This window comes from Pecten maximus, chromosome 14, assembly GCF_902652985.1.
Source record: "Pecten maximus chromosome 14, xPecMax1.1, whole genome shotgun sequence".
Taxonomy (NCBI): domain Eukaryota; kingdom Metazoa; phylum Mollusca; class Bivalvia; order Pectinida; family Pectinidae; genus Pecten; species Pecten maximus.
In genome coordinates this window covers 5,330,823-5,357,373 of record NC_047028.1, presented here as the reverse complement: position 1 = coordinate 5,357,373, position 26,551 = coordinate 5,330,823, and the positions used below count along the sequence as shown (strand labels likewise).

Below are 26,551 nucleotides of genomic sequence, written 5' to 3'. Positions count from 1 at the left end.
ATACATGTATTACTACGCGCACAACTGCGAACAGTCTTGTTTTCATAAGAGGAGTTAGGTTTACAATATAAAGAACATTATACTATGGAAACTATATATAAACAGTGTTATTTTACATGTAGACCAATCGATATCGATGGCCGTTTCGTTGTCGTTGTTATACGATGCGTGTCTTGGACTCGTTTTTATGATTGCTTAATGACAATAGAGGATACTTTCACCTGCCATGTGTACATCGCCGTCATTTGATGATGTATGTACATGTGGCGGGTCATGTGCAGCTGTGTCCTCCTGCCACGACTCGCTGGGAGTATAACACAATTAATATACACTGGATCAGAGACTATATAAGTCTCTGACTGGATGTATATCAATAAGAATGTACCAATTTATTATCAATAATCTTATTTTTCAATACGTCCATCAGAATATCTGTAATACTGACATCATTCTTGTTGCCAGTCTCACCGCCGATTTGAAGATGACCTTGGAGGGTTTACCCTGACCCCCGTCCTACTGAAGGAGAGGATATACGACCACAACAGTATACATGACCCTGAGCTCTACGACGGGTTCTCCGGCTATGGCTTGTCTACTAGTAGCTCTCGGTCATTTCTCGGAAGGCCTCGGAAAGATCGGGGAACTCAAGGCCGCATCGGCCTTATCCTGGTGCTGTTGATTGGAGCTCTGCTGATATCCTTCGGCGTGGGACTCCTCGTCCATTACTGGTTAATGATGCAAGGTAAAGAAAACGTTAGGGCATCCAATCTAACAAAAGTGTCATACGGCTGGGTCATCATCTCGACATCAGTGTCTTATAGCAGGGTTATAATCCCAACACTAGTGTCATACGGCAGGTTTATAATCCCAACACTAGTGTTATACGACAGGTTTATAATCCCAACACTAGTGTTATACGACAGGTTTATAATCCCAACACTAGTGTCACACGGCAGGTTTATAATCCCAACACTAGTGTCATACGACAGGGTTATAATCCCAACACCAGTGTCATACGGCAGGTCTATAATCCCAACACCAGTGTCATACGGCAGGTTTATAATCATACGGCAGGTTTATAATCCCAACACTAGTGTCATACAGAAAGGTTTATAATCCCAACACCAGTGTCATACGTCAGGGTTATAATCCCAACACTAGTGTCATACGACAGGATTATAATCGCAACACTAGTGTCATACGACAGGGTTATAATCCCAACACTGGTGTCATACGACAGGTTTATAATCCCAACACCAGTGTCATACGACACCATTATAATCCCAACACTAGTGTTATACCGCAGGGTTATAATCCCAACACTAGTGTTATACGACAGGGTTATAATCCCAAAACTAGTGTCATACGACAGGTTTATAATCCCAACACTAGTGTCATACGGCAGGGCTATAATCCCAACACTAGTGTCATACGACAGGTTTATAATCCCAACACTAGTGTCATACGACAGGTTTATAATCCCAACACTAGTGTCACACGGCAGGGTTATAATCCCTACACCAGTGTCACACGAAAGGGTTATAATCCCAACACTAGTGTCACACGGCAGGGTTATAATCCCAACACTAGTGTCACACGGCAGGTTTATAATCCCAACACTAGTGTCATACGACAGGTTTATAATCCCAACACTAGTGTCATACGACAGGTTTATAATCCCAACACTAGTGTCATACGGCAGGTTTATAATCCCAACACCAGTGTCATATGTCAGGTTTATAATCCCAACACCAGTGTCACACGACAGGTTTATAATCCCAACACCAGTGTCATACGTCAGGTTTATAATCCCAACACTAGTGTCACACGGCAGGGTTATAATCCCAACACCAGTGTCATACGTCAGGTTTATAATCCCAACACCAGTGTCATACGGCAGGTTTATAATCCCAACACTAGTGTCATACGACAGGTTTATAATCCCAACAGTAGTGTCATACGGCAGGGTTATAATCCCAACACCAGTGTCATACGGCAGGTTTATAATCCCAACAGTAGTGTCATACGGCAGGTTTATAATCCCAACACTAGTGTCATACGGCAGGTTTATAATCCCAACACCAGTGTCATACGACAGGGTTATAATCCCAACACTAGTGTCATACGGCAGGTTTATAATCCCAACACTGGTGTCATACGGCAGGTTTATAATCCCAACACTGGTGTCATACGGCAGGTTTATAATCCCAACACTAGTGTCATACGACTGGTTTATAATCCCAACACTAGTGTCATACGGCAGGGTTATAATCCCAACACTGGTGTCACACGACAGGGTTATAATCCCAACACTAGTGTCATACGACAGGTTTATAATCCCAACACCAGTGTCATACGACACCATTATAATCCCAACACTAGTGTTATACGGCAGGGTTATAATCCCAACACCAGTGTTATACGACAGGGTTATAATCCCAAAACTAGTGTCATACGACAGGTTTATAATCCCAACACTAGTGTCATACGGCAGGGTTATAATCCCAACACTAGTGTCATACGACAGGTTTATAATCCCAACACTAGTGTCATACGACAGGGTTGTAATCCCAACACTAGTGTCACACGGTAGGGTTATAATCCCAACACTAGTGTCACACGGCAGGTTTATAACCCCAACACTAGTGTCATACGGCAGGTTTATAATCCCAACACCAGTGTCATACGTCAGGTTTATAATCCCAACACCAGTGTCACACGACAGGTTTAAAATCCGAACACTAGTGTCATACGGCAGGTTTATAATCCCAACACCAGTGTCATACGACAGGTTTATAATCCCAACAGTAGTGTCATACGGCAGGGTTATAATCCCAAGACTAGTGTCATACGGCAGGGTTATAATCCCAACACTAGTGTCATACGGCAGGTTTATAATCCCAACACTAGTGTTACACGGCAGGGTTATAATCCCTACAGTAGTGTCATACGGCAGGGTTATAATCCCAACAGTAGTGTCATACGGCAGGGTTATAATCCCAACAGTAGTGTCATACGGCAGGTTTATAATCCCAACAGTAGTGTCATACGGCAGGTTTATCATCCCAACACCAGTGTAACACGGCAGGTTTATAATCCCAACACTAGTGTCATACGACAGGGTTATAATCCCAACACTAGTGTCACACGGCAGGTTTATAATCCCAACACCAGTGTCATACGGCAGGGTTATAATCCCAACACTAGTGTCATACGGCAGGTTTATAATCCCAACACCAGTGTAACACGGCAGGTATATAATCCCAACACCAGTGTAACACGGCAGGTTTATAATCCCAACACTAGTATCATACGGCAGGTTTATAATCCCAACACCAGTGTAACACGGCAGGTTTATAATCCCAACACCAGTGTCATACGGCAGGTTTATAATCCCAACACTAGTGTCATACGGCAGGTTTATAATCCCAACACCAGTGTAACACGGCATGTTTATAATCCCAACACCAGTGTCATACGGCAGGTTTATAATCCCAACACTAGTGTCAAACGGCAGGTTTATAATCCCAACAGTAGTGTCATACGGCAGGGTTATAATCCCATCACCAGTGTCATACGGCAGGTTTATAATCCCAACACCAGTGTCATACGGCAGGTTTATAATCCCAACACCAGTGTCATACGACACCATTATAATCCCAACACTAGTGTTATACGGCAGGGTTATAATCCCAACACCAGTGTTATACGACAGGGTTATAATCCCAACACTAGTGTCATACGACAGGTTTATAATCCCAACACTAGTGTCATACGGCAGGGTTATAATCCCAACACTAGTGTCATACGACAGGTTTATAATCCCAACACTAGTGTCATACGACAGGTTTATAATCCCAACACTAGTGTCACACGGCAGGTTTATAATCCCAACACCAGTGTCATAGACAGGTTTATAATCCCAACACTAGTGTCATATGGCAGGTTTATAATCCCAACACTAGTGTAACACGACAGGGTTATAATCCCAACACTAGTGTCATACGACGGGGTTATAATCCCAACACTAGTGTCATACGGCAGGTTTATAATCCCAACACTAGTGTCATACGACAGGTTTATAATCCCAACACTAGTGTCATACGACAGGTTTATAATCCCAACACTAGTGTCATACGACAGGGTTATAATCCCAACACTAGTGTCACAGGACAGGGTTATAATCCCAACACTAGTGTCACAGGACAGGTTTATAATCCCAACACCAGTGTCATACGGCAGGTTTATAATCCCAACACTAGTGTCATACGACAGGGTTATAATCCCAACACCAGTGTCATACGACAGGGTTATAATCCCAACACTAGTGTCACACGACAGGTTTATAATCCCAACACAAGTGTCATACGACAGGTTTATAATCCCAACACTAGTGTCATATGGCAGGTTTATAATCCCAACACTAGTGTCATACGGCAGGTTTATAATCCCAACACTAGTGTCACACGACAGGTTTATAATCCCAACACAAGTGTCATACTACAGGTTTATAATCCCAACACAAGTGTCATACGGCAGGTTTATAATCCCAACACTAGTGTTATACGACAGGGTTATAATCCCAACACTAGTGTCATACGGCAGGTTTATAATCCCAACACCAGTGTCACACGGCAGGGTTATAATCCCAACAACAGTGTCACACGACAGGTTTATAATCCCAAAACTAGTGTCATACGACAGGGTTATAATCCCAACACTAGTGTCATACGACAGGGTTATAATCCCAACACTAGTGTCATACGGCAGGTTTATAATCCCAACACCAGTGTCATACGACAGGGTTATAATCCCAACACTAGTGTCATACGACAGGGTTATAATCCCAACACTAGTGTCATACGGCAGGTTTATAATCCCAACACTAGTTTCATACGGCAGGGTTATAATCCCAACACTAGTGTCATACGGCAGGGTTATAATCTCAACACTAGTGTCATACGACAGGTTTATAAACCCAACACCAGTGTCATACGACAGGTTTATAATCCCAACACTAGTGTCATACGACAGGTTTATAATCCCAACACCAATGTCATACGACAGGTTTATAATCCCAACACTAGTGTCATACGGCAGGTTTATAATCCCAACACCAATGTCATACGACAGGTTTATAATCCCAACACTAGTGTCATACGGCAGGGTTATAATCCCAACACTAGTGTCACACGACAGGTTTATAATCCCAACACCAATGTCATACGGCAGGTTTATAATCCCAACACCAATGTCATACGGCAGGTTTATAATCCCAACACTAGTGTCATACGGCAGGGTTATTATCCCAACACTAGTGTCACACGACAGGTTTATAATCCCAACACCAATGTCATACGGCAGGTTTATAATCCCAACACTAGTGTCATACGGCAGGGTTATAATCCCAACAGTAGTGTCATACGGCAGGGTTATAATCCCAACACCAGTGTCATACGGCAGGTTTATAATCCCAACACTAGTGTCATACGGCAGGGTTATAATCCCAACACTAGTGTCACACGACAGGTTTATAATCCCAACACCAATGTCATACGGCAGGTTTATAATCCCAACACTAGTGTCATACGACAGGTTTATAATCCCAACACTAGTGTCATACGGCAGGTTTATAATCCCAACACTAGTGTCATACGGCAGGGTTATAATCCCAACACCAGTGTAACACGGCAGGTATATAATCCTAACACCAGTGTAACACGGCAGGTTTATAATCCCAACACTAGTATCATACGGCAGGTTTATAATCCCAACACCAGTGTAACACGGCAGGTTTATAATCCCAACACCAGTGTCATACGGCAGGTTTATAATCCCAACACTAGTGTCATACGGCAGGTTTATAATCCCAACACCAGTGTAACACGGCATGTTTATAATCCCAACACCAGTGTCATACGGCAGGTTTATAATCCCAACACTAGTGTCAAACGGCAGGTTTATAATCCCAACAGTAGTGTCATACGGCAGGGTTATAATCCCATCACCAGTGTCATACGGCAGGTTTATAATCCCAACACCAGTGTCATACGGCAGGTTTATAATCCCAACACCAGTGTCATACGACACCATTATAATCCCAACACTAGTGTTATACGGCAGGGTTATAATCCCAACACCAGTGTTATACGACAGGGTTATAATCCCAAAACTAGTGTCATACGACAGGTTTATAATCCCAACACTAGTGTCATACGGCAGGGTTATAATCCCAACACTAGTGTCATACGACAGGTTTATAATCCCAACACTAGTGTCATACGACAGGTTTATAATCCCAACACTAGTGTCACACGTCAGGTTTATAATCCCAACACCAGTGTCATAGACAGGTTTATAATCCCAACACTAGTGTCATATGGCAGGTTTATAATCCCAACACTAGTGTAACACGACAGGGTTATAATCCCAACACTAGTGTCATACGACGGGGTTATAATCCCAACACTAGTGTCATACGGCAGGTTTATAATCCCAACACAAGTGTCATACGACAGGTTTATAATCCCAACACTAGTGTCATACGACAGGTTTATAATCCCAACACTAGTGTCATACGACAGGGTTATAATCCCAACACTAGTGTCACAGGACAGGGTTATAATCCCAACACTAGTGTCACAGGACAGGTTTATAATCCCAACACCAGTGTCATACGGCAGGTTTATAATCCCAACACTAGTGTCATACGACAGGGTTATAATCCCAACACCAGTGTCATACGACAGGGTTATAATCCCAACACTAGTGTCACACGACAGGTTTATAATCCCAACACAAGTGTCATACGACAGGTTTATAATCCCAACACTAGTGTCATATGGCAGGTTTATAATCCCAACACTAGTGTCATACGGCAGGTTTATAATCCCAACACTAGTGTCACATGACAGGTTTATAATCCCAACACAAGTGTCATACTACAGGTTTATAATCCCAACACAAGTGTCATACGGCAGGTTTATAATCCCAACACTAGTGTTATACGACAGGGTTATAATCCCAACACTAGTGTCATACGGCAGGTTTATAATCCCAACACCAGTGTCACACGGCAGGGTTATAATCCCAACAACAGTGTCACACGACAGGTTTATAATCCCAAAACTAGTGTCATACGACAGGGTTATAATCCCAACACTAGTGTCATACGACAGGGTTATAATCCCAACACTAGTGTCATACGGCAGGTTTATAATCCCAACACCAGTGTCATACGACAGGGTTATAATCCCAACACTAGTGTCATACGACAGGGTTATAATCCCAACACTAGTGTCATACGGCAGGTTTATAATCCCAACACTAGTTTCATACGTCAGGGTTATAATCCCAACACTAGTGTCATACGGCAGGGTTATAATCTCAACACTAGTGTCATACGACAGGTTTATAAACCCAACACCAGTGTCATACGACAGGTTTATAATCCCAACACTAGTGTCATACGACAGGTTTATAATCCCAACACCAATGTCATACGACAGGTTTATAATCCCAACACTAGTGTCATACGGCAGGTTTATAATCCCAACACCAATGTCATACGACAGGTTTATAATCCCAACACTAGTGTCATACGGCAGGGTTATAATCCCAACACTAGTGTCACACGACAGGTTTATAATCCCAACACCAATGTCATACGGCAGGTTTATAATCCCAACACCAATGTCATACGGCAGGTTTATAATCCCAACACTAGTGTCATACGGCAGGGTTATAATCCCAACACTAGTGTCACACGACAGGTTTATAATCCCAACACCAATGTCATACGGCAGGTTTATAATCCCAACACTAGTGTCATACGGCAGGGTTATAATCCCAACAGTAGTGTCATACGGCAGGGTTATAATCCCAACACCAGTGTCATACGGCAGGTTTATAATCCCAACACTAGTGTCATACGGCAGGGTTATAATCCCAACACTAGTGTCACACGACAGCTTTATAATCCCAACACCAATGTCATACGGCAGGTTTATAATCCCAACACTAGTGTCATACGACAGGTTTATAATCCCAACACTAGTGTCATACGGCAGGTTTATAATCCCAACACTAGTGTCATACGGCAGGGTTATAATCCAAACATCATGTCAGACAGTATGTGTATACCGCCAGCCTTATAGTATACATAAACAACAATTTAACCAGAATATAACTGGAGTGAGATCAATCTGTAAATGATGACTTGATCATAACAACATAGAAAGTATAATTAGCAAAGAATCTGTTTAGAGAGCAATATTGTCTAAATGTCCAAATATAAATAGATATACCATTGTCACGTGCTACTTAGCGTCCTTGTAAATCAAACTGACAACACAGCAACAATTCTAATAATCTGCCTTGTGATGACAAAATTGTATTTGTTTTTTAATTTTTATGTTACAGAAGAGAGTCATCATAGCCAGAGTAAGTACACATTTGATCTAAGTGTATGATATTTGCATGCTTTTTTAACCATCGCATCGTTAGTCCATGAAGGGCATAGGCCTTTTACCTGTTTCCTTTATAACTGCAAGCTTAAGCGTGAGAGGTAAGTTTTTTCAGGGAATTCATCTCTTCTCTTTCAAATAAACTGCCTTTATTCTGGCCTGTGCCTTAAGAGGTCACACCTGTTAAGAACGTTACGTGTTCTCTCCCCTGAACGAGACACGTAAACGTCATTTCCTGTTATCTGCTTGTCCTTCAGAACTGGAATGAATTTCTGTACCGGGAGCCAGAACCGACGTATCCTGGTGTTTGTACTGTATAATCATCAGACATATATCATGGCCATATGTCTGACAAGCCATTTCAATAAAAATGGCATTTGTTTCAATGGTACAAATACTAGTTTGACCTAAGAGTGTTGGCAGGATAATTAACTCGGAGAACTAGTCAACAACCATTACCGCTTGCAGCAGGGTAGCAAGTGTAAACACAAATGAAAAAGCCATGAAAAAAAGTTGTGAAGAATTGCAAAGTCGTAATATACAGAAATATCAGTATAAGTTAACGTGATGTGATGTTATGTCATTAAGAATGATATGTATTAGTACCCATGCGTCTCTGCGCTCACTCTACCAATCGACTACCCATCCTTAAGAGTTTCAGTGGTGTAAAACAGCTCTCTCTTTCCCTTCAGTTGAAGCCTACGCCGCCAAACTGTCAGTCCCCGTCCTGAACCAGACATACACACAGAAGTTCCAGGACGCTGCTTCGCCGGAATTCCGCGCAATCGCTCTCCCGTTTTGTAAAGAGGTATACTTCCTGTCTTTGTGCCAATAATACGGAGGTTATAATTACCAACCGTAGTTCTCCAGAAATACGGACGATATAACAAGCAATGACAATAACAGCTTGCGGCTGCTAAGGTAGTAAAGATGTAGCTATTTTACACGTTAAAAGATTCTAAACCATTGTATACAGAGGTATGTATTTATAAATCATTATTTAACGATGTATTCGTAATACATATGATATGAACAAAACGATAAAATCTGTTTTAGCTCGACAAATATTTTGAAAACAGTGGCTTGTCGCTGGATTACCATGGCTGTAAAGTGAGATCTATACGGTGAGTACTTTTATAGGTATGAATCAAAGACAATGTAAATCAGGATCAACTTACAATATTAATACACACAATATTGGCATGTTTATTTTACAAGAACGCCCAAATATGATATGAATAAGTAATTTAACATGTGGTTGAGGTTTTTAAGAAATGTAAAGATATTAAAGAAAGAAGTTATAATGATGAAAACCATGCCTGGAATAGTATTGTTAGGACCCTCTGTGATAATTTTATCGTTTCTGTTTAGACCCGAAGATAACCCGAGAACCTGTCAATGTTCAGGCGCGGTGAGGTAAGTAGGATAGAGGTTCAAATGACAAAGAAGACTGACAGTCGGTAACGAAGGTGATACCAGAATTCGTTTCATTGACATGAAAGGTGTTGCCGAATGTTGATTTTCGATTGATGTTACTGAGCGGTCTTGGAATTCGTTTCTGTCTTCCACATTAGGGGTTTATAACTCGTCAAAATATATGTTCTCTTACCTTGATTAATAACCTGATAAAAGTTAATGCTCACACAAATTTGAAATAAGGTTTCTTATTGAGAAGAAAACTCAAATGAGGTCATATATGTATGAATACAAAACTCAGTAGCTCCTTTTCATTTTTATGTGATACGTGTATTAAAATCTAAATACTACATTCACATCTGGTTCTTATATAGTGTGAGTGACTCGGCATTGACCCTTGACATTGACCTTTCAATGACTGACGCCACACACCGAGCACGCATACTGGACGTTCTTAGGTCAAATGCAGTCAAGGTCGATGTCTCTGGACTCAGATTTGCCTTCATAAACAACTTCCTGGTGGAAATCTCCAAGTTTGGTAAGTGTTTATTATAACAGATCATGTTTGGCTTGCTATGCTCAGGGAGTCCTGAAAACAATATTATCAATCGTTATTTTAGAAGATATAGTGAGAGGTCCCTGGGCTTGTTTCATAACGATGCAGATGGAAAATGATGATAATTTTTTTGATATGTACTCATATGGAGACCATTAAGGATATGTTCCAGAGGTTCTATACTTATCGTAACTTTTTTTTCTCAGTATTAATGTTTCTTTCGTACATTCATTGAACCCTTTATCATTATCAAATTAGAATTAGTTTGAAATCTATTTTAATTTATCAGATGGCGACGAGTGTCTGTCTGATCCCTGTTTCCATGGCGGCTCCTGTGTCGATAACATCCAATCCTTTAGCTGTGTGTGCAAAGACGGCTGGACCGGGCCCACGTGTCTATTAGGTACACTTAGTCTAGATTACACATTTACTTCACATCCGATTGACTTGATTTGCTTTTCCGATACAATACATAGTTGACATGCTACTTCATATGTAATTTGATATTTAAACGTATTACTTAGTTTATTGTTAATATGGTGCTAATTTCGTTTATAGGATCATGACGAGTTTCATTGACTATTCTATTTTCAATCCACTGCTATGTTCTGGTGGGTCTGCTATGATTTAGAATATACCTCTACGAATATAATATATAAACTACTGAATTATATCAATAAGTATCCTATCGCCATACATATTTGAAATATTTTGATAATTTTATTTAGACAAGAATGAGTGTGACGATACCCCATGCGCGAACGGCGGTATGTGTAACAATACCCAGGGTTCGTACACGTGCAGCTGTAGAGCCGGATGGACAGGACATGACTGTACAACAGGTACATGACAGGAAAATACCCACGTATTGATATTTGATTATTTCAGTATTGATAACCAATTATACCAAAGCCATAACTCCTTCTTACAAACCATTACAATAGAGAGGGGGGAAAAGAGGAAAAACAGAATGGAAATTTGTATTTCTCTGAATGAAATGTATGCCAGAATTTACTGTATCTTTATTATTTGCATCAATATCCTTTTATTCAATATATCAAAATACCTATATTTCTTGGTTTTTCTGCTCTCTACATACACGTGAGTGTACCATGCATATTACCTCTTTAAAATTCACCATGCATATTGCAAGAGCACGTGGGAATTTCTATTTTATCCCGTGTCATATTATTTGATAAACTATATATTACTTAAATATTCGTATATTCAATTATGCCAAAGAAAACAAAAACGTATCTGACATTTTGTTTACCGGAATGTAGACGTCGACGAATGTGTGATACTGCAGCCCTGTGCCCACGGAACCTGTATAAACAAGCAGGGATCATTCCAGTGTGTGTGTCCTACTACCTGGACTGGCGCTCTGTGCGACACAGGTAGATATTCATACATTTCGTAGTGTCTTACCTTTACATATATACATATCGTAAGGTCTGATCATTTTCTTCGGCTTCAATAATTGTAGAGGACTCTATGAGATGACAAGGGTGATCTCTGTACAAGATCCACCTGTCGTTGTTCACCCTTATAAAACATATAGAACGTTCCTGGTCAATTAATTAATAATCGACTTTTTCAATTAATTTTCTATGGACAATTTATCTAAAAACTAATGATATTTAAAGCGTTTTTACATTGTTTGTCAATTTTCAGATATGAACGAATGCGATTTAGATCCATGTCAGCACGGTGGAACATGTAGTAATTTGGATGGCAGTTTCGAATGTACATGTCCGAACGGTTGGGCGGGAAATGTTTGTGATGAAGGTATGTAACACAAAGTATTCAACTTACAATAAATATTATCTTTTTGTGAAGTAAAGTGTGCCAAAAACCGTTAGCATGGTATTTGGTAAATGATCAGGTAAGGATGTTTAACACGCATACTATCTGTTATGATAAACGGTTTAACAATCGTTAAGAATGATCAGCTATGAATGTTGTACCTTTATAGATATGAATGTTATACCTTTACAGATATAAATGTTATACCTTTACATATATAAATGTTATACCTTTACATATATAAATGTTGTACTTTACAGATATGAATGTTTTACCTTTATAGATATAAATGTTTTACCTTTACATATATAAATGTTATACCTTTACATATATAAATGTTGTACTTTACAGATATGAATGTTTTACCTTTACATATATAAATGTTTTACCTTTACATATATAAATGTTGTACCTTTACATATATAAATGTTTTACCTTTACATATATAAATGTTTTACCTTTACAGATATGAATGTTTTACCTTTACAGATATAAATGTTATACTTTACAGATATAAATGTTTTACCTTTACAGATATAAATGTTATACTTTACAGATATGAATGTTATACTTTACAGATATGAATGTTACACCTTTACAGATATGAATGTTACACCTTTACAGATATGAATGGTATACTTTTACAGATATTGACGAATGTTACTTCACTCCTTGTCAACACGGGGGAACGTGTCACAATATTGCTGGTACATACGCGTGCCGCTGTAGCCCGGGATGGTATGGACTTAACTGCGAGAACAGTAAGTCACCATACAATTTGTACTGATATGTTCTGTAGTTACCTTTGTATTGTAGTATCATGTATACCAGCTTATATTACAGAGTCGCGTGCTACCGCGTGCTTATCAGTGTAACGCTTTGGATTAATTATTTTGTTTATCTTGGAATCTTTATCGAAACACATAATTCTGTTATAACTCATTATATGTAACTCGACGGAGTCATTACAGTAATCTATATTTCCTACTGCTTAGATAATCTGGAAAATCAAATAAGGGTCTGCATTGGAACATTTCTCTCATTTATCTACATCCCCTATCTTCGTATCTTCGTTTTAACTTCCAATCCCTTCTTTCGTCTAACACCATCCCCCTATTTCGTGTATCACCATCTTCTCTTTCGTCTAACACTATTCCCCTATTTCATGTATCACCATCGTCTCTTTCGTCTAACACTATCCCCCTTTTTTGTCTAACGCCATCCCCATCTTTCGTCTAGTACCATTCTCCTCTCCTTGCGTTTATCGCCACCCCCTCCTTCGTCTATCGCAATCCTACTTTCGTTGCCGTGGTTTTCTTTCTTGATGTGATGTGTCGGATGTTGACCCTTCACAGATAATCAAAGAATAAACAATAGATATGGGATGGAAAATTATTAACAGTTTCAATTAGCCTGAATCAGATTCAAAGTGACTCGCAAAATAACATTCTTAGTTTCCCTTTGCAAACGTCATGAATCAGTCTGATAATATCTTTCCCCTGCAGATTGGAACGAGTGTTCACTTTACCCCTGCGTGAATAACGGGACATGCGTTGATACTGTGGGATCGTTCCAATGCCGGTGTGAGAGTGGCTGGGCGGGGCAGACATGCGCAGACAGTAAGTATCATCGATATGGTCAGTGTAACAGTAGGCATTGGTTAGGAAGCAATTGTTTTATGCTAAACCGTGCGGGTTGACCTAAGTGTAACTTTTCTGACAGAAAGTTTAGAAGGCGGAACTGCTGTAAAAAAAGTGCTGATCGTTTTAAGCGATGGAGTTTGCAAAACTGCGAATGGTGGATAAGATTTACCAAAGAATATAGGGAACATACGAGTGCTTTATGTGTGCGTTGTTGTCAAGGAAGCTGTAGTACACACTTACCGGAATAAGGCTCAGACTTTGCATTTTTAGGTATATCTTACAGGGTGTGGGGCTAGGGTCCATATTAACATGCTTTAGGACACGTGCGTCAAGGTTTTATGGGGAAAGGGGGGCGGGGCTTTTTCAGGGTATAGAGGGACATGTGGAACAGTGGAACAGGGTGTAGATGGGAGGACCATGTTTAACAGGGTGTAGAGGGGAAGGGCCTGTTGTTTACTAAACCATACATTTTAACTATTTGCATGTGTATTCTTTCTCAACGAAACAATCGATTTCTTCCAGATATTGATGAATGTCAGAGGAATCCGTGTATGAACGGAGCGACATGCGTGGACACTCCGGGGACATACACGTGCCAATGTCCTCCTGATTACACTGGCCCTGACTGTGGCAACGGTATGTTAACAAATATTAAACTGGACAGTGATTTATTTACAGGCCATGTTACCCGTACAAACTAGATTTATCGATTTGATCTCAATGGTATTGAAATTAAAGCTTTCATTCAGTTCTTAATCATTCGTTGCTAAGTCCTTTTAGCATGTCATCCAATCTTTATTCTGTCTGCTCGTGTTCCGCTATCATGTATAAACGTCATCATTGTACATTTCCGCAGTAGTTTATGGTCACTTCTCAAATAGTCTTCTTTGATAGGACATGTCCTGAACTAGTCTTTTTTATTATTCTTTCTATATATCGGAAAGATTTTGTAGTGTAACTGACCACGTGTTGCTTGGAACCGATTACATACTACTTGTATTTGAACAGATATACTAAATATCTCACCTTTCATATTTGTTACAACTAATTATACATTGTTATTCCGACTTGATTATTATATTTGATTTATCTCATAGATCAATTGTTCTAATTGTGTATATACGTGTACAGAAACAAAATTTACAAAATGGAAGTTCATATATGTTTAATAACTAGATGTAAACAATGTATTCACACGCCGACAAACCGTGTTTCGCCCGTCAGAACAAAAGCAGGGGGTCCATAATCTTCGTTGGGAAATAAAGTGATAAGCGTTATCAAATTCAATTTGGATGGAGACTATGTGATGATGTACAAATTCATGTATACACGTTTTTGTTTTTTTTTCTTCTCAAGTTTGAATTTTCTTAACTGCAGATTTCGTGGTTGCCTTTCAATACACCTCATTAGTTATAAACAGAACCTTCAGTGGCACTCTCCTGGATACACAATCACTAGACTTCCAAAAACTCGCCAAACCCTTTATTTTCCAAGTGAGTATCATTTCGCGATATACATGTACATGGATAATCCCCCATGATTAACGCTTACATGTCATCGTTGCTGGGTATTATAATTATGTGTATAATACGATAGGAATTCTGCAGCATAGGCTTTCATCATCTGTACACCTTTTCTTATGCAATAAAACATCATCCATCTTGGTCCTTGTCGAGTTTGTAACATTTAAACATAAAATTTAACTTTAAGAAATATGGTTCACAGCAAGATCATGTGTCTTGTGCTTACATTTATCTGTTTATTTATTTTGTATTTCCATGCATTGAAACACTTTGCATTCAAAAGCATTTTGTATATTTCCTGTTCTTCACCAAGGCGACAGTGTCTATGCTAGAAAACCCTCGACTATTCCCAAGCTTCAAAGAAGTAACTGTATCGACATTCAGGTTGGTTTAATTTCCTTTCTATAATTAGACAAAGACATTTAATCTTGTTCATTTGATTAATTCCTATCAACGTTATGTGGTACGTAATTACATGATCGTTTTTTTTTCTATTACAGAGACAGTCCCTTTTCAATTGATTGGGATATACATTTCTACGGAAATGTTTCTTATTCAGTCCGTCAGAAGGCACTGAATCACATCATGACGGGAAGTCCTCCGATTATATACAAAAACACTATCTGTACGCGGATTGGGGATCTGTTGGTGTTTCTGGATAATTATACCGCTACGGAAGTGAGGCTAGACCTACGAGTATTAAATCTGACGACAGATATCTCCGACAGCTCCTCCATTGAGTTTAAGTGGTACGCAAAGGAAGTCTGTGAAGATGTAAGTAATGTAGATTATGCGGAGCAAGATATCAGTCGTAGCTTTAAGGTTGCGAACATTTAAAAGTTTGCAGGTACATGTATGCGGGGTGTACCCTGTGACGAATAACATTTACAAAAACAACAATATTCCGAATAATAATGGAACCATAATTCAAACACATACTTGATAGATAGGGGTTGGGAAGGGCAAATATGGACAAAAATAAGTGTTTTGAGGCTTTCAAAAAAAAATATTGATAAGGCATGAGTTTGCAGGGAAAAAAACACAGGAAGAAGATTTCGAGAAGGAAAGATTTCTTCTGATTTATTGACGAACACCTCAATGAAAATGCAAGCTGTCACGTTCTCAAAACGAGTATTGGGGTGATGAAAACGGAATTCCAGGCATATGAACGATTATCGACCACTTTAAGTTTATGCGAGCCTACTCTTCATCAGCGTGCCTCTATCAAAACCCCGTCAGCTGTCATAGCTTCGACACCTAATGCTCATATCATCGTTACGTCCTATTTTCAATTTCTTTTGCAGATTGTGAATATAATGAGGAACAATTTGACTGCATTTCCCGAGTTCAGAAAATGTGAACTTGTTCGCATTATGTGAGTAGCGAATGATCGAGTTATCAAAACTTGTCATTGTACCATAGTTTGACAGATTAACAATTTATTTTTGTAAAGTCACTCACTATAATAAATATCGTATTCATGTCCCTTCTCATGCATGCTTTGTCATTTCAAATACATCAAATTGATTTAACAATTCTTTGCTTATATAAGCTCTCTCTTTTGCTTATAGAAAACATACGTTCAATACTTGAAGACGTGTTATGATTTGATCATTTCAAAAGATTGTATAGACATTTTCGAATATGGGCAGTAGCATGTTTCCACGTGGTCCGTTTAGGAAGTGTATGAGTCTGATTATTTAAAATATGAGTACCTTTTTACCTATTCATATGCTGATTAAATATATTTCTGCAGAAATGATTCAGTAACACTAGACATAAGGCTGACGTTTGAAGGTGATTTCCCAGTAGATGAACTCCGAACGAACGTTAAACAGTACATCGTTGGATCATCACAATTAGTTGAGCATCAATACTCCATTGTGTACACCCTCGGAACTCTTCTTGTACATTACAAGGATGTGACGTCACAAATATATATGACGTTTCAAGTTATGAACCTGACATGGTCTTCTGATCTCCTCGATGTGACGTCTCGGACTTTCAAACATCATGCTGACTTTTTCGAGGCCGATGTAAGTAACGGTCGATGTTAAAACATGAAGTCGTAGTGTATAAACTGAAAGTAGGAATGTGGACACTGTTTTGATGATATATATGTAACCCTGGTAAATACTAGCCGCAATATACCGCCCGGCTAGAGAGATCTTCTCTTTAGCTCGATCGGTTGAGTGTAAGACTAGTAAGCCAGAGGTCCCGGGTTCGATCCCTAGCGGAGGCAGTGATTTAAATTTAATTAATCATGCGCTCTGTTACACATAGGCAAAACGCTAGTTGATATATATACGATAAAATTGTTTCGATGATATATACAGGCTAAACGCTACTTGATATATATACGATAAAATTGTTTCGATGATATATAGGCTAAACGTTACGATAAAATTGTTTCGATGATATATAGGCTAAACGCTACTTGATATATATACGATAAATTAGAAATATATATTTGCAATGTTAAAGTCATGATATACGATCATTACGTGAAACGTATATGTCAACTTTTCAGGGCAACGACTCTCAAGGTGAATTAAAAAAAACACCTTACATTAATTGGTTTACATTCATTGGTATTTCCGATATAGTTGCAATTAACTAGATATCGTACAATAATTACCTACCGGTTTAAACATAAAACAGCCGCAGGTTTTTCTCCGGGTACTCCGGCTTTCCTCCACCTCCAAAACCTGGCACGTCCTTAAATGACCCTGGCTGTTATTTGGACGTTAAACAAAAACAAATCAGATGATATAACATTGTTATCTTATCAGACATACGAATGGTGTTGCTGTTGTTGCTGCTGTGAATATCATTGTATTTCGTGTCGTGGTTAGTTTGAATGTATTGAATTGCTATTCTTATGCTTTATTACATTCAGATGATGACGTTGCTAGGATCCGATTCACGATCATATCCTTTCAAACAAGTGGACAGTCTATTTTTTCTGTAAGTATTATTATACATTGTAAAGAGACAATGCAGTAAACAAATGAGACATAATTAATCATGGACGGAGAGAAACATGAAAACAGAGGGACACAGCAACAAGGCAATACAGTGGGGCATACAGGCACACTAAAACAGAGCGTAGGGGTGGGGGTGCTTACTCACAAAGACATCTTGGAAAAAATGCAAATGGTAAAAGATGGATAATTTTATACAGCAGAACAAAGGGGCGTAAGTAAAACATTGAAACAGGTAGACAAAGTGAAACTTAAGTAAAGACGAAACAAAGTGACAAAACAGTGAAGTGTGACAAATGATAAAACAGTTAAGAGGGACAAAGTAAGATAAAGTTAGAAAATGAAACAACACCACAGATGATCAAATTTCAAAATAATTAGATAAAACCGGAAAATCCTAATTCTAATGAATATAATATTCACAGGTCGTCCTTATGGAATGAAAAGATAATAAACACGTTTAATGTTTGTATTGTTCTATTTGTAGTAATAATCCAGTTACGGTTACCAGTGTATTGACCTTTAAAGGCAACCATTCAGAGGAAGCACTACTGGCGAACACGTCGGATGTTATATTTCAAAATACTCCTCAATACTCCTATAACGGAAAGATAGTTAACCTTATTGGTGATGTACTCGTATACTTTTCAACCTGGGACAGCATACTCCATGGTAAGTATGGTAAACAGGACTTAATTTTACAACAAAATGCGATATTCGACCAAAAGATATTTAAGGAAAGATAACTCTTGCAAAGACATTGTATTTATTTTGTAAAGAAATAGTATCTAATGGTATATTAAAGTAAACAAGAGTCATTACCTTTACGTTTAAGAGAGAAAATTACAAAAAGGTTTAGGTACACGGACTAAAATTACGATTGAAATTAAGTAAGCTGATTTCTGTACGCATGGTGCTATATTCATTGTGATTTCGTTGGTGTAGCTTGATATGTTAGTGACGATATTGTGTTAGGCGTAAACCACCAAGTACGTAGAACATTGGTATATGTAAGAATATATTGTTGATTATTATATTACAGACGCCTGGCTAGCAAATATGACGCTGTCAATCCATGATTTCATGTATGAGCCTGATCTGGCCGACAAGTCGTCTCAAAACTTTGAGGACTTCCAAAGCGTCTTCTGTAACGACGTATGTATTGGGGAATGTTTTACAATGGCGCTAGTTTCAAATCCCAAATTACAGCTTATATTTCATTGAAAACTTGAGCTATAGTTCTAGTTGTTCTACAGCATTGTAAAGCCCATTCACTTTTTTTTCCAAAATAGCCACAAACATATTTTTTTAAGCATATATGTATAATCCAACCTGCAGATCTGCTTCAAATATTGTACAAATGACCTCACATTCAATTGCGAAGATGCTTTCATTTCAGTAGTGAATACGAATGATATATCTAAATCTGTATTACATGTGACTACAGTTCAACATAAAAATGAATTTTGATAACAGGATTTTTTTTACAATCATATAATGCTAGTGGCAATAAACATCGTGTTAGGAAGTGATGCATTATCAGTTTGTAAATGTAAACTGTCCGATTCCAATAGACAAATACTGATTAGGTATTCACTTATGGTTTTGAGTTCGCCCAAAAAGTATTGTGAAGAATGCGTTCAGAGGAGTTCTGTTAAATTCCTGTGCTGTTATATAGGTGAATATTTCTGAATGAGTTCAATGTTTTTTTGCCATGTCAGTTGAATAATCGGTTTTCGATCCCAGAGATATGTATCCAGATTAAAGTCGTAGTTATTAATAATTATCCTATAAATATTGTACCTACAGATTGATGCCTTTATGACGGCTAGTGAATTTGCCAGTCGATATTACCGGTGTTTCATCACAGATATTGCGTAAGTATTAACATTCCCATACGGCGGGTTTTACAGACAGGCTAGCATTTGTTCCGAAACACAAATTTGCATTAAGCTTTATTCTACATAACATTAAATACCAGTGTGTGAAATGTATCCAAACAGTTAATTATCAGATATACATAATACAATAGTAGTTGATTGGAAGAGCATACATAGGGCGGTATTATTAGTCTTCAAGACGCTCATACTACACAGAATTTCAAAAGGTTTTTATAGATATAAAGTGGTAATTTTACATAAACAATACATAATACATAACAGTTTGCATTTAACGATTTTCAGGAATACCAATCCGGCGACACTGACATTTAAGATGGTTTTTAATGGAACTGACGGGATCCCCGACAGCTCTCTGAGTACAACCCTAAACACTAGTGCTCAGCACATCACTGTAGCCGGGCAGGATACTCTGTATATAGGGAGTAACGTTTTCTCCTTCGGGGATGTACAGAGAGTTGCTGTCAACATATCAGACTATACTACCACGACCGTCCCCACGACAACTGTCCTGTCTGGTACGTACAATAGATCGGGCTAATAACATCATCATTTTAAAAGATACATTGATAAATATAACTTATGTATATGCTTTACACATGCATTAGCATCTGAATAGCTGTTCCCTTTGTATTTTTCTTAAGTTATAAAATTTGCTTTGTGGTTTAATTGGGCTGTTCAATATTGGTTTCATTTTTGAATAATGTGTCACCAAGAAAAATATTCATTTCATTTCAGTAAATATTTTGTTGAACGTGTCTTTCACTGTGCTGAACTTAAACTACACAAGCGACCTCGCTGACCCGACATCAATTGCGTTTCGCAACATACAGAAACCTTTCTGTGACTTTGTAAGTTTTTTTTATATTAATAGTTTAAAATGTCAACTCATTGAACCGCACAACTACTGTAGTTAAACACTTGTGATGGTATAGTATCAACAGTACTATATTTATGTATATGACATTTACAGTGTTGATGGACGGATACTAATGTAATCACTACTAAGATGAACCGGTCAGTTACACATTATATATAATCTAATATGACTGATCTTTCGGTCTGTATAATATATGACGATGTTCATTTCATTTCAACAAATTTTATTGACATGATGTTAATATCAATTGGATCGAATAACAGGCAAGCCTATATAAATTCTTTCCATGGTGGATTGAGTGATCGAATATAATTACAATCTTTTAAATTAATTGGTCTAAATATTTTGAAATGAAATACATAATATAAACAAAGGAATTAAGGGAAGTAACTATTTTTCAACACAAGATAAACACAGAATATGTTACATAAAACACTTGCACACACACATACACACTTTAATATAAATATAAACAAATATAACAGTGATTCAGTTCCGAATGAAATAAATAAACAATTGTAGACATCAAAGTTAATTAATATAGAGACAGTAACAGGTGGCTAGACCAAAAGTCCATGTGCCTATATTGCACAGGTCATCACCACCTGAACTGTATAGGAATTTTCTATGCATATAATTTATGTAATTTTAATAATACTGTATTTAATGACTTTATTCACACACTGATTTAATATATAGAAAACAGGAACTAAAATCAATGCAAGTATATTTTAATACATAAATAAATATCAGCTATGTTCAACTGGGTTCATATATATATATATATATGATATTTAACTTAAGTTAAAAATTATTAATTTCATTAAGAAGTAGTATTTTTCAAGATGAACAGTATGATGGCTTTCTAGATGAGATTTTCCTATAAAATTTTGGACATCATTAAGTATTACTCTGTTAATATTTCCATCACAACTAGGACATCCATTTAAAATAATGTTAATACAAATATGGTTATGGTCAATATTAAAATTATTGAGGGAAGTAAACAAATTTATCCGCAAATCATTATGTAGAGGACAATCTAGAATAAAATGAGAAACTGTTTCACGGTCATCTGAACAATTACATAAAGGATTGTCTGTTAAATGGTCATGGTTTCAATCAAAATTTAGATCACTGCAATAATTTCTAAGCTGAGTTAAAATTATGTTCGCCCTTCTGTTTCCTTCAGTTTTAAAGATTTTAACAGATTCAATTTCCAATGTACAATGTATTGTTATTTAGTTTATGTTTCAAGCTTGCAAGTGAGGGATAATCAGAGTAGTTATGACGATGTTATACGCTGTTTTACAGTGTACTTCTATCAATATATATTACATGTATGTAAAGTATATCTCATCCTTCCTTAATAATACAGTTGCAATAAGTTAACTTCATCTGTCTTCTCCTACAAATATCTATTTTATACGATCGAACTTCTGAAATCTGGATGTGTACAAATTATTTTAGGTAGATCTGTAGATCAAGTACCTATCTGGCCGCATCATTGATATTTATGTTGAAGTACTTAAAGATCCCTATTGACTTGCTGTATCATCATATCGTGATTTATATTTATTTTCAGTTTGACAAGTTATGTGAAAACAGATACCCTGATCAGAAGTATGACGGCTGTAAAATTAACTATTTCACGTAGGTATCTTCTATATACGTATTGTAAAATAATTATACTTTATAAAATGATTTTGTCATGAATTCGGATTTTATCAATAAATTAATTATACCAAACACTTGATAAATGACATCCTTTCGTCAACCATTAAACAGATTACGGGCAGTAAACAAAAAATCGCCTGTTTAATTTATCTTAAGCTATGTAAAAAGACTGCCAAAGAAAGTGTGCAATCCCTGTTTGGATAAATTTGCTAATGGAATAATCATTCCACATACATGTACTTTCATTTTCATTGATGTAAACTCTCTCTGTCTTTACGAGTTTGTATGATTTTATCATTTTTGTCCTCAGAACCAACCCAGACATGGTCAACTTTGACCTTTCCTTCAATGGAGTACCAGACCCTGTGATTCGGAACAACACGTTCATGGCTTTGGTTGAGAACGCACCAAGACGGGACCTTAACAATCAAATTGCGATCATGCTCGGTCCTTTAGCTATATTTGAACAGACGTTGATCACTGGCGGCTGATGAAGATGGATGTCAAGGTATAGGTTTGCTGTTTTTCTGGCTGTAAATGTATCTCTGTCCCCTCTGGGTATCACCTGCAATATCTGGAGGTGTTTGTTTTTTCGTTAATACCTGACCTGGTAATCTGATTGTCATTATATCATCGTAATTATGTATGCTCATTTGTACCTAAATGTCTGTAATTTGCTAATATTGATAAGCATTACATATTTGTATTGTTTTATTTTTTAGGATGATGACGCGAAACTCACAAGTCATACATCTTCATCCTTTATGAGACACATCCCTGTGTTGGTGTTGGAACATATGTCACTATCATTTGACATACTGATTTGGGCGAAGCATCTCTATATTTAATGAGACAAATATCTAGATTTTGTTGGTAACGATGCCGTCGTCGTTTGATATGCTGCCATGGAATAAGCATATTTTTTAGTCATAGTTCATTTTTTCTTTAATTAGCTGCTGCATTCTTACTATGATCATTTGACAGTAATGCTATTGAATTGTGTAGGGTAGACAACTCTGTGTCGATGAAACATATGATGTCGAAGATATTACGTGATGTCATTATTAAAGTACACAATAGTGTGGAGTCCATCGCCAATGGTGCGACTACTACACCCATAGAATGAGTGAGAGTGATTACTTCATACTGACAATTTGTTATATACTGTGCTGTTCTGGGACATTTGACACCTAGGCTATCGTATTTAAATATTCCGGAAGCGTTATAGTTGTGAATGAACGTATCAGCGAATGATCGATCTATCATGATCAGTGTCGTTTATAACCGCATTTCAAGTTTGGGAGGCCATTTTGATTTGTAAGCATTTTACGTTTGTTTATTATTTATGTGTAATAATGATATATTGTTGTATTATCCTTGGGATATTTATATTTATATTGTAATTCATCATCCAAATATTTATACTGTGTTTGTAGTGTTTGGCATCCTCTGTCTTATGTATACTTTATGTATACCGTATTTGTAGCTCATCTGTTAATTTTGTATCATCCACATGATAACCATATAATGTATGTCATACTCAAAATACATATTATGTAGGTCAAGGGATTGATTTTTTGTCATTTCTCTTGTTTATTTATAGTGTTAATAATTCACAGGTTTTATACATGATATATGTTTGTTATCCGCAGGAAATCTTATCCATATTTATTATGTACAGGGTCCACACATACAGACTATCTGTATCTAGGGTATGAATTATCCGCGGAATATCGAATGGCATGCTTAAGTCTTAGGATCTACGATATTCTCATGGAAATACGAAATTGACTCTCAAAATGAATACATCAATTAAAAGATACCTTACCTTACACTGTCAAAATCGTCATAACGGAGATAGTGACGACTGTTTGCCGCCAATTCCTTAGTGTAGTAGCGATTATGATATCTAACGATTTTAATTATACAAAAAACACATTACTCACGTAATATTCAAGGTAATGAAAGTTTCATGCGTTTTTTCTTCGCACTTTACTTAGTTGAAAATAAACTGATGTTTTGCATGGAAATATCGTAGATCGTATTTGTTGAAAGTATATATTGCATTGAATGTAATAAACTATCGTCATAAATACCTGGAAGGACACATTTCTCTTTCTCCTTCTAAAGAAGATATTACGTTCCATGTTAGTTCCTGTTTGATCGACGACTGATGAAATTCGCCAGTTTCATTTATCTATTTATATGATATATGTAGAGGTTTTCTTCTCGTTACTGTTTGGAAAGCATGCTTTAACATTGATTTCGACTCCGAATTAGACACAAATTTCTGTTTTATTGTACCTGTATCATATAGATATGACTATGCTGTCGGGACCTTTTGTTGTAAATCTTGTCTGTATCTATATGTGTAATAAGTGCTAGTACATGTGTCGGTAACAACCCTAGTGCTATTGGTCCAATACTTGTATATATGTTTTAGTTACTCTGGGTGCGCTCAATTTCGACAGTAATATCCAATTGTCAGCCCAAAAAATGTTAAAATATTTATAGATACTATTTCTTGTCACCGGGTGGCCATGATGGTATTATGGTTAATAACAACAGTAGTTTACATTTAATGGTATTTATAACATCTTGTTTAAATGAAGTTTAATTAAATTAAGATGTATCGTTAACTTCGGTGGTATTATTAGCAATTAAATACTACCGTTTGAAAGAAAACAACTATATTCCGCCATTTTCGTATTTCTAATCCATAATTTATTTGAGTTACATATATAATCATGCACTAATTAACATTTTTGTACTTAATATACTATTTCAACAGAATAATGAATATTTATCACTATCAATTATTCTTTTTAATACAATTTTGTCGATAATGTGTTTAAAATTTACTATGATGTAACATTTATAAGTAAGATATTTGAAACTATTTTGTTTTGTTTTATATCAACATTAACTGTAAGCTAACTGACATTGTGGTATTATCAATTCAATCGCGGATGTTTCCTTGAGCAATATTCATAGATCGGTTAATAGAGAAAGGAATTCAAACTGACGAACTTCTCATAATCATTTATAATTAACTTTTCACTTTAAAATTGATAAAAAGCATGCAAAAAGAGCATAATTAATTCAGTTATTTTACACTATATTGCCGAGAACGGTGATTTGTGCGTCTAGCGGGAAATTGGCTCAAATGTTTTGGATATAAAACTGCTGGAAAATCCTTAAAGTTTGAATGTTGACTTGTCCGCTCCCGACATATTTACAAACTTGTTTGATATCTTCCATGTCATATTAACAGGCATGTAGGATTATATTTGTATTCCATTTGTCTGCCTTTTATTAGGGAAAGATGCTCATTAAAAACATTTGACAACACTATGCTTATACGTGTATTCATTCTTTTGTACATATTTGTCGTAAAATATCAGTGGTATAACAAACATCATGACACAATGTGAATACAGCATGGAGGATGCAGTCTTTAATAATCTGTGTGGTGAACGTCACGATATACCTTCCACCCGTAAACAACTTCACTATTTATCAATTCGTTGCTATGTTACATTATTATGTATACAGTTGTGCTGACGATCAATAAATTTTATAGCTACCTACATGTAGGTCTCTGTGCATATTTTCCCTTAGTTCATATTTTGTCATTAAACATAATTGAATCTGAATAGTACAATAATTAATTCAAATCAACGGTAAACATTTGTAAATAATT

General features: G+C 37.0%; 1 protein-coding gene across 1 annotated transcript in view; it reads left to right on the top strand.

Moving 5' to 3' along the window:
- Positions 1-26,206, top strand: part of LOC117342008 — a 32,091-nt gene extending 5,885 nt beyond the window's left edge. The window contains exons 2-28 of the mRNA XM_033903948.1: positions 463-742; positions 8,422-8,442; positions 9,158-9,273; positions 9,522-9,589; positions 9,837-9,881; positions 10,256-10,419; positions 10,727-10,840; positions 11,166-11,279; positions 11,721-11,834; positions 12,112-12,225; positions 12,891-13,004; positions 13,749-13,862; positions 14,409-14,522; positions 15,264-15,379; positions 15,723-15,793; positions 15,910-16,183; positions 16,714-16,784; positions 17,166-17,445; positions 18,309-18,376; positions 18,881-19,065; positions 19,436-19,548; positions 20,203-20,270; positions 20,577-20,809; positions 21,030-21,142; positions 22,757-22,824; positions 23,159-23,356; positions 23,571-26,206. Of these exons, the coding sequence (XP_033759839.1) occupies positions 463-742; positions 8,422-8,442; positions 9,158-9,273; positions 9,522-9,589; positions 9,837-9,881; positions 10,256-10,419; positions 10,727-10,840; positions 11,166-11,279; positions 11,721-11,834; positions 12,112-12,225; positions 12,891-13,004; positions 13,749-13,862; positions 14,409-14,522; positions 15,264-15,379; positions 15,723-15,793; positions 15,910-16,183; positions 16,714-16,784; positions 17,166-17,445; positions 18,309-18,376; positions 18,881-19,065; positions 19,436-19,548; positions 20,203-20,270; positions 20,577-20,809; positions 21,030-21,142; positions 22,757-22,824; positions 23,159-23,339 (3,333 nt within the window). The 3' untranslated portion in view covers positions 23,340-23,356; positions 23,571-26,206. The remainder of the gene's footprint in view (positions 1-462; positions 743-8,421; positions 8,443-9,157; positions 9,274-9,521; positions 9,590-9,836; positions 9,882-10,255; positions 10,420-10,726; positions 10,841-11,165; positions 11,280-11,720; positions 11,835-12,111; positions 12,226-12,890; positions 13,005-13,748; positions 13,863-14,408; positions 14,523-15,263; positions 15,380-15,722; positions 15,794-15,909; positions 16,184-16,713; positions 16,785-17,165; positions 17,446-18,308; positions 18,377-18,880; positions 19,066-19,435; positions 19,549-20,202; positions 20,271-20,576; positions 20,810-21,029; positions 21,143-22,756; positions 22,825-23,158; positions 23,357-23,570) is intronic.
- Positions 26,207-26,551: the final 345 nt, after the last annotated feature.